The 14,145-nt window shown below is 49.2% G+C and overlaps 4 protein-coding genes across 4 annotated transcripts; 2 read left to right on the top strand and 2 right to left on the bottom strand.

Annotated features, from left to right (window-relative positions):
• Positions 1–403: 403 nt before the first annotated feature.
• Positions 404–655, top strand: BJ212DRAFT_1264406 (uncharacterized protein; the record flags this gene model as incomplete). The annotated part of the gene is made up of 2 exons (XM_041330414.1): positions 404–571; positions 626–655. Coding segments are annotated over 2 exons (198 nt in total), but the record flags the coding sequence as incomplete, so codon positions are not given.
• Positions 656–869: 214 nt separating this feature from the next.
• Positions 870–2,375, bottom strand: BJ212DRAFT_925681 (uncharacterized protein). The gene is made up of 8 exons (XM_041344358.1): positions 2,181–2,375; positions 2,070–2,129; positions 1,891–2,015; positions 1,761–1,834; positions 1,699–1,705; positions 1,604–1,648; positions 1,475–1,554; positions 870–1,415 (listed from the first exon to the last, which is right to left on the bottom strand). The coding sequence occupies exons 1-8, from the start codon at positions 2,251–2,253 to the stop codon at positions 1,118–1,120; spliced, it is 762 nt and encodes a 253-aa protein (XP_041196575.1). The 5' UTR covers positions 2,254–2,375; the 3' UTR covers positions 870–1,117.
• Positions 2,376–4,658: 2,283 nt separating this feature from the next.
• BJ212DRAFT_1445276 (kinase-like domain-containing protein) lies at positions 4,659–6,555 on the bottom strand (the record flags this gene model as incomplete). Its single annotated transcript, XM_041338088.1, has 8 exons — positions 4,659–4,805; positions 4,858–5,126; positions 5,186–5,327; positions 5,385–5,485; positions 5,540–5,706; positions 5,755–5,935; positions 6,045–6,066; positions 6,127–6,555. 8 exons carry the CDS (start codon positions 6,553–6,555, stop codon positions 4,659–4,661), a joined length of 1,458 nt encoding a protein of 485 aa, XP_041196574.1.
• A 1,119-nt stretch (positions 6,556–7,674) lies between these two features.
• BJ212DRAFT_1477672 (uncharacterized protein) lies at positions 7,675–13,796 on the top strand (the record flags this gene model as incomplete). Its single annotated transcript, XM_041339589.1, has 14 exons — positions 7,675–7,968; positions 8,075–8,332; positions 8,415–8,524; positions 8,577–8,610; positions 8,691–9,209; positions 9,263–9,646; positions 9,700–10,024; positions 10,079–10,222; positions 10,277–11,734; positions 11,920–12,076; positions 12,170–12,239; positions 12,304–12,750; positions 12,802–13,079; positions 13,130–13,796. The coding sequence occupies 14 exons, from the start codon at positions 7,675–7,677 to the stop codon at positions 13,794–13,796; spliced, it is 5,145 nt and encodes a 1,714-aa protein (XP_041196573.1).
• Between the last annotated feature and the right edge of the window lie 349 nt (positions 13,797–14,145).

Raw genomic sequence — 14,145 nt, 5'->3', positions numbered from 1 at the left:
CAGCAAAAAAGATCATGACAAGGCAAGGGGTGCACAAGGAACAGAACGTTGAGGAGCGACTAATGAAGAACGGTAGTGCCGGCCTGCTATTTCTCGGTTCATATCGGCGTTATAGGTGCATGACTTGCAATTAATGGTCCATGTCTCAGTTTCGAATGGCCTGCCTAGATGACAAGAAGATTCGGTCCGTTGTATCCAAAGGGCGCATGACAAACACATGGCAGAAACCTCGTGGCTGGAAGCGGATCATCATGGAGCCGTGAAGTATAAACAATAACCAAACAATCCTTAGCTACCGCGACCATGTCCGAGTTCGCAGACAAAGCCGAGCTTATAAAATGTATGAATCCAAAGTACTCTTTAGCCAAAATCTCTGCTAATCTACGTGTCCAACCCGCCAGCAAAACTCCGAGAACGCGAAGAGTTTGTTCGTGAGTCCTGGGTAAAAGCCATGGAAGCTCGACTTGTACGCGACGAGCTCGTGAAATGTCACCGGCTTGAGGGTGTTAACCACCTAGAGAACTGCAGATGGCTGTCAGACAAATATAATTTGATGCTCAAAGAGAACAAGGTACGTGACATGCGCACATTCTCACTAATACCACTGAACGGACGTTCGTGATAGGTCAAGGGCTACAAAAAGATTGATGTCTAAATTGTCCTAGTGCTTCTTAGAATGACCACTCAAACTGCAACTACACAGCATTGATCGATGTTTAAGTGGGTGTCCTCGGTGTTGCATTGGTAACCATTCTCTCCCCAATAATGCGCAGAACTTCGCGACCGCTCGAGAAACATAGAAGGCTGAGAATGGTCAAATTGTGAGGGAGAGGAAGAATTATATTTCCACAAAGCGTCGCATTCCTCGCAGCTCTAATCCGCTCCTAGCGACGTCAAAACTCTCAGCTTCGAAAAGGGATCCAAAACGCACGGATGAGTGATCAACAAATGATATCGAGGAAGGTACTAGTATTCGCAAGGCCCAGTAGGCGATACTTCCACTGATATCAACATCTGGGACTCTTCCACACGCCGCACAAGGATTACCGCTGCCGTATAAATTACCCAGTAGGATGCAAAGATTGTCTAGTAGTAGACAATTGTTTTACTCGGCCCATTAATGCTTTTTCCCCTTCCTCGTCCTCTTTCCCTCTGTGCCGTTCGCCTCACTGCTCGATTCCTCGCTGACTACAGCATTGTCGGGCTTTGTCTTCTTTCCCTTGGTCTTCTTGAGGTGATGCTCAGGAATCCACTCTTCCTGGTAACCACCTGAACCACTTGCAGTTACTGTGCCGACAGGTGCGCTAACCTGAGTTGGGCGTTTGCGTTTCGGCTTCTGTAAAGGGATGTATGCATTATATGCTGCATATGAAACACCCGCAAGTGCGGCGAAAACTACGAGGTAAGTGGAAAGGCTAGTCGACGAACGCAAGGTGAACACCAGAACGAGGAGATTCAAGACAATTGCTCGTACAGTTTGAAATCCAACCATGATGGCTCAGGCTCAACAATCGTCACAACTGAGTCGTAAGCTGTCACACGGTATTTGTCGTCCTGAAAGATGCGTTTGCAAGTATGAAAGTGGCGGGTTTCAGGTACTTACATCAACGGTGTGCTCTAGCCAAAGGTTGAGTCTCAAGTCTCCCGGCTGGTTCATTTTGAGTAAAAGCGCAATAAAGAATAACTGGGTGGTCACACCTTGAATCTGGAACGAAACTCGTCAGCACAATACACTTCCAAAAGAATTTAAGAGAACTCACTCAGAGTAGAAAGAGTAAGGAATTTGTAGTTTTGAACCCTCGAGCAGAGGGAAACCATACGTCAGTGAAGACGTCTGACAAGACAAATGTTAGGTAACTCAGAAATCGGCACAACACGACGACGACGAACATTTTTGATGAGAGTTCCAGTTTCAGGATGATGGAACGACCCCGCAACCGATTGCAAGGTTACATTCTTGTCAGACCTATTCTCAACCACGAGGAAAATCTGGTTACGCTCTCCGTTTACCACGTCTGTTATACTACGTGTCAAACTTTGCGAACTAGAGCGAAAAGCACACCACGTACGGCCAAATGGGTTGCTCTCGGGGAATGTGGTTTCGATGACGATCTCGGGATCATCCAGAGCTATACAAGGGATACGTTTGTATTCTTCGGTGGAAAAGCGAGTAAACTCACAAGCAGAAACTCCCAGTGCCATCAACAGGGTGGCGAGGCTCAGACCACGCGCAATGTAAATCGATGGGCGCATATTAGATAAAGCAAGATAAATGAAAGCAAATGTAAATGCGTGGAATGGTCAAGTGAGTTTCGAACGGTTTCAAGACGTTGAACTACACAAACGTTACGTCTCCTATGAAATTTGACTCTAGGGCAGGTTTCTCACGTTCACGTGGTCCGACACTGCATGCAGACACCGTCCTGTTCAATTACTTGGACAAACATGCATCGTCAGAGAAGAAACGAACGTGCGGCATAACAGCTACACAGATCAACCTTCTAATGTTCCTATCATACGCACTAGTGAGCATGTCAACTGTATCCTTGAGGAAATAGTTTACGCCTTTTCTCGGATGGCTCTTGCATAGGTGGGGGAAAGTCGGTCGGGTAAGCTGAAGAAACCGGTGTCTAGTCCAGAAAACGATTGCTTTCCCTTGTTTTCCGGCATAGACACTGGTTTCTTCATTAGATGTTTGAAGGACATAGCATGAAGCTATGATGGTTGTATCTTTATGACATCCAATGACTTGCATCGCCCTGTAGCTCACCGGCGCGGTGCACACCATACCGTGTGTCCATTGTGATCAGCTCTACTTCTTGTTGTGCTTGTGGGAGGTGCAACATCATATCTAGTATGTCCAGTTGCGGCTGCTCAACAAACAGGAGAGTTTGCAGGGGAATGATGGATCACGAGAGATGATGTTCCCAGTCCGCTTTGAGCAGAGTGGCACTAGCTAGCGGATTGAGGTACATACGGTCCGATTGCATGTTTGGTAGAACCGTCGCGATTGGCCAAGGAACCGTGCACTCTGATGAAAAACCTCACCTTGAGGGATGGCCGGCCTGTTGGTACGGACCGCTCGGTCCCTAGCCATTGGCGCAGTAGGCACGACAGGTGCTTGTGAATGCACACCCCACACATAAGTTTGGCACGCACATGCTCAAGTTGCTCGTGAAAACTTGTTTCAGTATGCACTACTACCAGAGTGATGCGACCGTGACTATATGCTGACCTGTGGTTGTAGGACCGACCAAAACGCGCAAAAGTATTACATGCCCTCAGAGAGACAAGCATTTAGCCTTCTCAAAGCCCCTGCTAGGTAAAGGTGACTCATGATAATGAGCCCTTGTAGTGTGCATGCTGTGACCGGATGCCGGCAAGTGGACACGGTTGCAGGGCATCTCACACTTACGGAACATTACATCTGCTCGCGAAAAACCAGTACTTGTGTTAGAAGACAAGGGAACAGCCTGCCCTTGATGAAATACGTCCTAGTCATCGCTTATATAAGTGAGTAGCGTCAGGATCGAGAAACGCCATAGTAACACCGCCCGCGTTAATTGTATGCGGTAGTCTGCAGTGTCATATGAAATTGACGAAATGCATCCGTGTGTTCGATATCATTGTCCTACTTGTAGACTACAGTAGACGCTGACAAGAAGTCACTCGATTGCTTTCATTGTCATTGCAGGCGTCGAAGAGACGACACAGTTTATCACCTCGCACTCAAACAGCGAACAAAGCGACGTTGCGAGCACGCTCTTTGTTTCCATCATTACCTTGTCACAGGGGCTCTGTTCTAAGGCCTGGTGGAACTAAGATACATTAGCAAGATATCAGGTAGTCAACGCCCTCAAGCCTCACTTAATAACCAACAACACCACAGGGGCGGAGTTCCACAAACTCACCGCGCGGATCCAATCCATCAGGTGGTCGACCATAGCCATGGTCCCACCATCACATGGGCAGGAGGTAGCGTGGCCATCCACCTCCATATGACTGACTTGTCACCAATCAGGGTTGACTCGAGTAAGCGACAGGACAGTGCGACTAATGACTGCGTCAGGAACAGTGAAGAGAGCCCACAGTAAAGGTCACCAACCTGCAACTACTCACGCACAGGACCCACGCTGAAATAACTGCATCGGCATGATCGCCGCTGTAGCAATTGCCAAATCAGGGACCAGTAGGCAAGCCACGGACAATCATTAATCAATTGGTCAACGCAAGGAATGCCTGCGCCGTCGTATTCCCCGTCAAATAACCTGCGCCACAGGATTTTCTTCACGAACTCCGACCGAGCGAGGTGGTGGAAGTAGCATGTTACATGTGTAGCAAGACGCCGCGTGCAAATGAGTAGGACATAAGATACTGCTTGACGGAAGCGGTAAAGAACAATTATTGCACTTGTTAGACACACTTGATTGGAACCTGATGGTAAAAACGAAAAGAGAGAAACCAGGGAATTAAACAGGCAGGAATGACTGTGAGGCTTGTACATGACCAAGATGGATTATCATAACAACAATTCCAATGTGAGTGAGGGTTGTGAGGATGGGACGATAGCGGCGGAGTGTGTATGCCGGCAGGCAGGATGGTGGTCGGAGTGCGTGATCAAGTCAAGGAAGTTCTACAGCGTGGATATAGATAAAGGGCTACAACTCTTCAGGAATGTTATAAGAAAAGTACGGATGGTGCAATGCGTCTCGAACGGTGATTCGCTGTGCTGGGTCAAAGGCAAGTAATCGCCGCACAAGATCCACAAATTGTTTGTTGATCTGGTCGGTCGGAGGTATCACGTCCTGTGAGGAGTCGTTAGGGGAAGTCCAGCCAGTCCACAACTGGTCGTCCTACCTGAAGAGGTCGGGTGGCTCGCACGTCCTTCTTGCTCTGCCGCGAAGCCTTCGGCTTCGGCCAGTCCAGGCGTGCACCATCCTTGAAGAACTCGGGCTTAGCCCGCGCTCCGAGACGGGCGAACCGATCGGGCATTTTACCCATAACCATCTCCATCATTGCGAGATGCTCCAGGTTGTCATGCGTCTGATACAAAGCGACGCCAGTGTAGAATTCAACTAAAATGCACCCTAATGAGTAGGCGTCACACGGGTATGACCACCCTAAACCTGAAATGAATTGAAATATAAATATGTGGCGGAGAAATCTTGAAGACGATCTCACTCACCAAGAATAATCTCAGGCGCACGATAGTGCCGCGTGGAGACGACGGTTGAGTGGTACTCTTCCTCAAAGATTGCCGATCCAAAATCTATAAGACGAATGTCTGTTGAAGAGAGCATCCTTTTCGTCCGTGGTGGTGCATTACGCTGACAAAGCAGGTAAAGTTATAAAACTCTGACACATTTGGTCACATCAAATCTTACCTTGCCAGGTACAGGCACCACAGCTAGTCGATAGTCGTTGCGTACAAGTAAGATATTTTCCGGTTTAAGATCCGTATGAATCAAATGAAGGTCATGCAGGACTGACGCAGCATGAGCACAACTCTAAGACGAAACAAAGGAGACGAAGCACTCACAAGCCACGCTGCCAAGCAACTGCCGGGCAAACGACTGTATATGGTTTCGAGGGAAAGGCGCAAATTCGTTTTCCTTCAAAAAATCGTACACACACATGCCAAGTAATTCTGACACAAGGCAAATATGGTTTCGATGGTCGAACCAGTGCAACAGATGAATACATTTGCTAAAAGATACGTTTAAAACAAGTGGATGGTTCGTTGTTGATACGCACTGGACGTTTGATGGATCGCGCTCCTTCAATTTCTGGAGAACGCGAATCTCGATCTTGCTGGCATCGCGATACTTCGGTATAGCGCGTATAATCTTGATCGCCACCCGGTTCTGGTTATGGATATCAACTGCTTCTACAACCTTACCAAAGGTCCCTTGCCCCAAGAGACGAACAGTACGATCTAGAAGATTCATCAGTTGAAAAGATATGATCGGGGTAAGAGGGTAACTCGCATCGATTATAAATAATATCATCTGGGACAATAATGTAATGGCCCTCCTTATCATCACAAGGAATGTTGCCATTGACAGTCTGAGCGAAACGTGAGTATGGAGTGGAAGCGATTCTGTAGAACGAACGATGATTACGTACATCAGCCGTGGCAGCCCCGCTGCCGCTGGCCCATGATTTGGTCGACGCCACGGGTTGCTGCTGGTGCAATGCAGCGGCTGTCTTCTTTGTGAGAATTGCACGGGAGTCATCAGCAGGCTCCCGCTTCCTCTTCTTAGGCGCTGGCGCCACGATCACTGCGGACGAAGTGCTAGCTGAAAGGGTCTGTGCCTCGGCAGCAGCACGGGCCCTTGTCCGTATTGGAGCGGAATATACTGGAGGTTGATATGAGGCCGAAAAGACGTTTGTGTGGGTTGTTGCGGGCGATATTGTAGAAGGAGGAGGAGTATCTTCAATGACTATGACTTCACGGACCCTGCCTTCCTCGTCGACCTCTTGAACTTCACTGTAGCTCACTGTATACTGATGTGCGCGCTTTCTCTTGCGAGAAGTGACTGGAGGAGTGGGCATGACGATGGGATTTGGGAGTGCCCTTGAGCTATTGAGAGTGAGAGATTGCGGAAGATATTGAGGTAACATTGGAGCAAGCTGACGATGCAGAGCTGTCTGCATCGTCAAAACTGATGTTGTAGCCGTGGTGGTAATGGTAGAGAAGGAAGAAGGGACGTTGAGGGAAGGAGATTGAAATCCAGCGTAGGAGCTGAACGGTGGACCGCTTTGAGAGAATGTAACGCAGGATGAAATGGTAATTGTTGTGGTTTATTTATTGCCAGTTATAAAGTTGGTTTAGCCACTCGCTGATAGCCACAAACCACAGCGCACGGACAGCTGTGGTCTGTCAAACGCTTAAAACTGAGCCGGGGCCCTCTACGGAAGCTTCTGCTAAAATTCTGCTACAGGGCTTCCTGTGGCCGCCGGTCCAGTCGTTCCAAAACAGTACCCGGCATTCTGCGAGGCCATGAGCTAGCTCGAAATCCAACATGGAACTATTTCGGAGTCCTATCGTCCTGTCGCGCGGTGCAGGGCTTGATATATTTATATTTTGTCACTGACTCAACCGTGTCACTGTCATATGGATGGGCAAAATTGATATCCCATTTCCTGTAATTAGGTCCACGTTTGTCCCGCTTACGATCACTGCGGTCAAAAGTTTTACGAATTCCCTTCTGTTACTTACTATCGACCTTATCATAAGCCACTAGCCTAGAGCCGCTTCAGTGACACTCACAGCATGACTACTGCCTGTGAGAGCAACCCGCAAGTGCTCCATTTGAGCCTCGATTGAGTAACCGACGACGAATTGCACGGTAAGTACTACATTTAATTCCATCAGCATCAGACGGGCATTGCACGGGTAAAGGGGGTGCCGATTTGCATATGAAGGATCCGAAATAACCAGCATGTCATCGTGGCATTACACAAAGAATCCAAGCTGTTTAATCATGGGCTATGCAATGATTGCAATCAGGAACCGAGACGCGAACGACGGTACATAGAATTAGTAAAGGAAATGCCATATTTGGACTAAACTTGGATTATGCTCATAATTATTTGTCATAAGCTTGACCAAACCTGGCCATGAAACGGGCTTAAATTTATCTATTTTACTAAGAAACGTGACTATAATTTATGTCACGCGCATGTGTCACAGAAGGCCGTCGCTCGCTGTGGACGACGTCGACTGCGAGTCAATCCCCCTTTGTTACCACACAGCTCATCGTTGCTGTCGGCGAAGCAGATGCAATTATGCGGAGTCTTCCATTTCCAGTAGCTGCCACGTTCGACCTTGAAGTACCAAGTGAACATGGAACACCGTTCAGCCCCGCCAGCGATATTCCTATCGATCCTGCACTCGCCGGGCCACTGCCCATCGACCCAGCTATCATGGGCGATGAAGCCGTTCAATTAAATGTTTTGGAGCAGGTAAGTTATGCTTGATGATTCAATATGTCATACCGCGCAGGCGCCAAACGCGTCGCGTGTTGTAATTAGAATTCTTTTGCAAGACGGCTCACAAACTTGCAATTAGGGTCCGCCCGTGCACATTCCAGAGGATTTCATTCCGCCCCACCCTCGACACTATTCTCAGGAACCTTCGCAATATGACCAAGGTCCCCGTGGCGATCCATTTGCGCCCCAACCTGCACCTTATCTACATATTCAAGAAGAAGTCGTTCCACCACCCGCCAAGCCACCAAAGAGAAGGCGAAAACCCCGGCGAGAACCCGAGTGCGGGTTTTGTCAGGGGGATGACAAGAAGAACAAGGAGGCTGAACCTGAGGCTATGGTCACTTGCTGAAGAATGCGGCCGCAGTGGTACGTGCAGTTACCCAGGCCGAAATTGAAATTATGACAAAACTTACAACTAGGCCATCCGAGCTGCTTGCAACTTGGTGCTATCGCAGATACCATTCGTTCATATCCTTGGAAGTGCATCGAATGCAAGACTTGCGAAATTTGTCAAGAAAAAGGTGATGATGTGAGTAAGCCTCCTTAACTGTTAGAAATTACTTATATTCATAACGATACAGGAGAGAATTCTGCTATGCGACTTTTGTGATCGAGGTGTGTTTTATACGTCATCTGTATCTCGGACAATGACTAAGTTACCAAATCAATCAGGGTGGCATATGGATTGTATGCAGCCTCCCCTGGAAGAAATGCCGCCCGGAACATGGCACTGCCCAATGTGCCCCCCATTCCTCCTTCCTTTGGAATCCGAAGTTGCATCCACCACAAATTCCGATCCCCAAAATGGAGACGAGGCAACTGCCGAGCCTGAAGTGGATGTTGAAGTTGACGATGGTGATGACGATTCGTCTGAAGACTCTTCGGACTCTGAATCTGAATCCGACGGTACCAATACTGTGCAAGCACCAACCCCCCGCCAGCGACCCAGCCAGCGAATAAAGAAGCCGCCGAAGCGCAGAATCGAACACTCAACCCCACGGCCCCTTAAACGCATCCGCCTGCGCTCGCCCGTGGCACACCCGCTCGTCGTACGCCTGCGAATCCCCCCAAAGGGTAAGGGCAAAGAACGAGAAGAGGACCCCGACAGAAATATCTTCGAGGATCTGCTCAGCCCTGCTCATAGGGACATGTCAAAGACAGATATCACAGACTCTGACAGAGCACGATTTGATAAAAGTTGTCTGGCCGCCGAGGTTTGCTCTTGCCCTCTCGTGCTCATGAACAATGAGCTGACTCTTCTACACAGGAAAAACTTGCACCTCCATCTCAATCAGCACCTCCAGCTGACACACCTGATCCTCCGATAGCCGGCCCTTCGTCTCGTCCCCTACGGTCTCATACTCTCCAACACATAACCATACCTTCTTCAATACCAGCTCGCTCGCCAGTGCCTTCCACACCTGGCACAATTCCGCACACACCATCCACTATCCCTGCTACCCCGTCAGGTTTCCCAGCGCCTCCCTCCACATTACGTATCCGGACCATCCGCTTTGGGAAGTATGACATCCACCCGTGGTATGACGCCCCCTTTCCTGAAGAATTCTCAAATATCCCGGATGGACGACTGTGGTTCTGCGAATTTTGTCTCAAATATATGAGAAGTGGCTTTGCTTTTGGTAGACATAACGTGAGCTAGGCCCATGACACGGGGGTATACTGTGAGTGCTGACTGTTTCGCAGATGAAATGCAAAACACGACATCCACCAGGCGACGAGATTTATCGCGATGGTGCCATGTCTATTTTCGAAGTGGACGGACGCAAGAACAAGATATACTGCCAGAATCTTTGCTTGCTGTCGAAAATGTTCCTAGATCACAAGTCACTCTTCTACGACGTCGAGCCATTCTTGTTCTACGTTATTACAGAAACCGACGACATGGGTGCACGTTTTGTGGGGTACTTCAGTAAAGAGAAATGTTCTCCGAAGGACTACAACGTCAGTTGTATCATGGCGTTGCCTGTGAGGCAGAGACAAGGATGGGGAAATTTCTTGATTGACTTCAGTGAGCACTCGTAAATTAAGGTCACAGCGATACAAGGTTGACATTTGATTTCAGGTTACCTTCTCTCCAAGAAGGAACAGCGTGCGGGATCACCCGAGAAGCCACTCTCAGGGCTTGGTCAACTGGGGTACAAGAACTATTGGACCCTCGCACTCATGCGATACCTTCATACATCACCGGATAACCCAACCCTTGAAGGTATGTTTCTAAGCTTCCCAAAATATCGAGCGTGTTGACGTTCATTACCAACAGCTATCAGCAAGGGCACATCTATGACCATCGAAGATATTTATAATACCCTCCACGACCAGGGAATGATCTCTGTGCAATCTGCTACACCGCCTATGAGACCTACACCAGGGCAAGCTATCAAGTTCCCACGAGGGCGCAAGAACGGCATTGCGCGGCGTCATCTTCAGCGGCAGAGCACGCTAAACAAGGAAGAGGAGGCCGGAAGCAAGGCCAACACACCTTTTGTCCCCCCCACGCGGTACCAGATTACCTGGGATCCCGAGAAGGTGCAACACTACCTTGAAGCGTGGGAGAAGAAGGGGTACATGAAGCTGAAACCAGAACGGTTGAAATGGACGCCGTTTGTCCTGGCACGGGCAAAAGCTGGCGGGGAAGTTCTGCAGGTGGAGCTGGGTGCTGGCATGGGTGCTTTGAACGGCGTTGCGGAAACACCAATTCCAGTCACTGAACAGGACAAACAGACGCCGGCCCCCGGCCCTGCCGAACCCTCCGTCGGCATATCTGAGGCAGCGCCTACAGAGACTCATTATGTCTCAGACACTCCTGCAGCCCGCCTGTTTGATGACATCATAGCCAAAAACCCTGAAACTCCTGTACCAAAGAAGCAGTTGCGGAGTCGCGTTAAAGGAGGCGAAGTGCCTCGATCTGTCTTCTCGCGAACGCAGTCGAGTCGTAACACGATCACGCGCACTGCCCTCCAACGACATACACGTTCTGTATCGGCTCGCCCTATTACTGGCATCGATGGTGTGGTCAACGGTACTGCCCCTCAAACCGATGAGCTGGCAGAACAATCGAGTCCTGATATCCCTGCCAAACGGCGACGAGGACGGGCACGGATCAAGCCACCGGATGATGCGTTGTCAGCGGTGTCTGAGTCTGGGAGGATGACTGCTTCACCGTCACCCTCAAGACCCCTGACTCGAGTCAAACGCAGGAGGATAGAGTCTCCTGAATCAGAAACCCTCTCAGAGCGTGCGGAAGATCATGCTGAGCCGCCTGGTAGTTCTACTCACTCCAACGGTCACATTAACCCCGTCAGTGAGGTCGGTCAGGAGGATGTCTCTCATCATTCATCCGGATCATCTGGTTCTGTCAATACTGGTGCTCAATCTCTTCGAGTGGAGACGACCTCATCTATGTCAGAACTAGATACACGATCCTCACTTGCTCAGTCGCAACCACCAGATGACGAGATTAAGTCGGAGGAAGCGGATACGCCTCTCACCGGCATAACCAGCCGACACAGCGTACCAAGCGACGATACCTTGTTCGTTGTGGAGACTGCAAATGGGGTAGGGACTAAGGGCTCTGGAGGCTCTGATATCATCAGAGCCGTGCACTCACCCACTTCTCAAACTACCGGGAGGGAAAGTGCTGGTCAGGACTCAGTACCCAGTTGTTCCGCTCCAGCACTATCCAACGATCTCGATCAATATTCTGATCTGGATGCTGAGGGTGAGCCGGACGACGAGGTTGGATGACAAGTTACATAAATTCTGGTCACTACTGCTACTATATCATGATCTCTAGTACTTCGTATCGCTACATACATTGTTTGTACCTTCCTTGCTACATTGCCGGAATCAAGCGGAAGAATATTCCTCAATGTGAACTGGAACTACCTGACACGACTGCTCCAGGCGAACTGGCACACAGTGGTGATTTGTTGTGTGACCGGTTGTTTGGCGGCGACTTTAGAACCAAACAGCCCGCCTTTTCTCAAGCCGAGCCACAACACACACGAGCGGTTCACGCCGGTTCATTGTGGTTCACAGTCTGGCCTATGGAAACTAACAAGTGAGTGCTAATCTTGTAATGTCCACACCCCTTCTACTTGCTTGCGGTCGCCGATGTGCAAGATGTAGGCTCTGATGCTTATACCTACGGCAGCGACCCAAGCATGGCCTTTGGGCATCTTCAACGAGACCCAAACCTGCAGACTAATGTCAGCAATGTCTCGGTACGCTGTATGTTGACTCGAAGAAGCCTTAAGCCACTAATCAACTCCAATGAATGACATGCAGAGTCTGAATCAAGCGCTGGGATCGCATCTTAACTCTACCGTAATCAATGGGCGTCCCCAATTCCATGATGGCGGAGCATACAGGCTCTCTGATTCACCACCGACAATTCTGGATTCAAATGGTGCTCCACGGTCTGCCCAGCCGATAGCTGGTTCTTCTCATACTTCACCCATTCACGAGTTTTCGGTACTCCCAACCAGCGAAACTCAATCTACTAGTGGGCCCAAGCGTAAGCAGACCGACGGTTTGGCACCCAGTGGTTCACAGTCGGGCAAAAGACGGAGAGAAGGGGACGACATGGGTGACCCCTTTGACACCGATGCTGCGCACGGTTCTAAACATTGGACTGACGACGAGAAGACGAAATTGTTTAATTGGCTCATGGGTCCGGGGGAAGACAGCCACTGGAATGCGCTCCGGGCTACAAAGAACTCGTGTCTTCGCGAGGTGTGTAGTCACTTGAGACGGTGCACTTATATCTTACTTACTCGGATATAGTGCGCCATTGAGGTGTTCGGTGGCAAGAAGACTTATCAGGCGCTAAAAGGCTGCTATGAACGAAATTTCAATTTATTTAAACAGATCCATGCATTCGAAAGTTTCCACGTGCAATTGGGGAGTGGTCCTGTCAGCTTTACGACTGAAACAGACAGGTTGCGGGAATATGAACGGCGATTACAAATTGCTCGCAAAGGCGGTTGCGACGTCGGTAATGTGGGTGCCAAGACGATTGACCATTGGCATAGGTCAGGCTGGTATACTTTGTTCCACAGAAGGTGAGTTGCCTTCCTCTTGATTACGAGTCGATCTAAGATGTCGTAACTAGATGGAACGGCGATCCTGCTACTACACGTCCTGCAAACCGCCAAAATAATGTCCTAGGGGCAACTAATACCCATGGCGGCGAAGATGATGATGACGATTCATTAGAAGTGACGGAATCAATTCCAATTCTTCAACCTCAGATTCAACCTCAGAGCGCACCATCTCATCCTCATCCTCAAGTTCAGCAGGTTCATTCACAAGCGCGCCCTCCTACCTTCGTTTTCACGTCACAATCTTCCATTGCAAACAAGACTAATACCAACGAGCTTCCGATACAGGAAGCAGGACCATCAAATGCCTCAAGTCGACCCACCTTCCCCACCGTACCGTCGCCAAGCAGTGATGCGTCCGTTGTCAATTTTGCTTTACCGCAAAACATGATGGCTGCATGCTTGCAGCTTTTGCAAGCGCAGGTCCAGCACAGCAAGCTCAAGCTGGAATATCTTAGGAGACGGGAGGAAAGGGAAGAAAGAGACAGCAATACCCGCAAAGATGCTGAACGTGCCCGACTGGAAAGAGAAGCTGCCGAATGGGAGCACACAAAGGAGACAGCTAATGTCAAGCACAGAGCCCAACTCGCAACAGATGTATTGGCGAATCCGGTGGTAGACGGCTCTGTGCGCCAGGCTGCGGCCGATTATCTTAAAAGACTATTTGCTTCGGACTGATTCGGACTCGGAAGAACGTATGGACAACAAGTACTATATAGTACCGGATTCTGAAAGGGTTCGCCATTGTATCACAGACAACTTGGTGGGTACATTTCTTGTCAGTAAGTAGCCTATCGGTTTGTCGATTCATATTTACATGGTTGTGTTGTAGCTGAGTGTGTTTCATAATGAAGCCAGCTACATCATTCTGATCCAAGATAAATGTATTTGTCTAAAGAATTGTTCGCTGACAATTTATGACTAGCAGATGCTCAACCATGCCCGATCGCAAGATCTAGGGAGCATTCGGTTAGTATGTATACTATACTGCAAGTACTGATGAAGTCATATCGCTCAGTGATCGCGG

This window comes from Suillus subaureus (assembly GCF_016647635.1).
Source record: "Suillus subaureus strain MN1 chromosome Unknown BJ212scaffold_6, whole genome shotgun sequence".
In the NCBI taxonomy this organism is placed as follows: domain Eukaryota; kingdom Fungi; phylum Basidiomycota; class Agaricomycetes; order Boletales; family Suillaceae; genus Suillus; species Suillus subaureus.
Note: the sequence above shows the minus strand (reverse complement) of the source record. Positions and strands in the feature narration are given on the sequence as shown.

Bases quoted from the DNA above. Each gene is read 5' to 3' on its own strand.
- BJ212DRAFT_925681 (XM_041344358.1), bottom strand. From the start codon at position 2,253: ATGCGCCCATCGATTTACATTGCGCGTGGTCTGAGCCTCGCCACCCTG. The intron at 2,130-2,180 runs GTGAGTTTACTC...TCCCTTGTATAG, and splicing joins GGCACTGGGAGTTTCTGCTT to CTCTGGATGATCCCGAGATC. The intron at 1,555-1,603 runs GTAAGTACCTGA...CGCATCTTTCAG, and splicing joins GGCTAGAGCACACCGTTGAT to GACGACAAATACCGTGTGAC.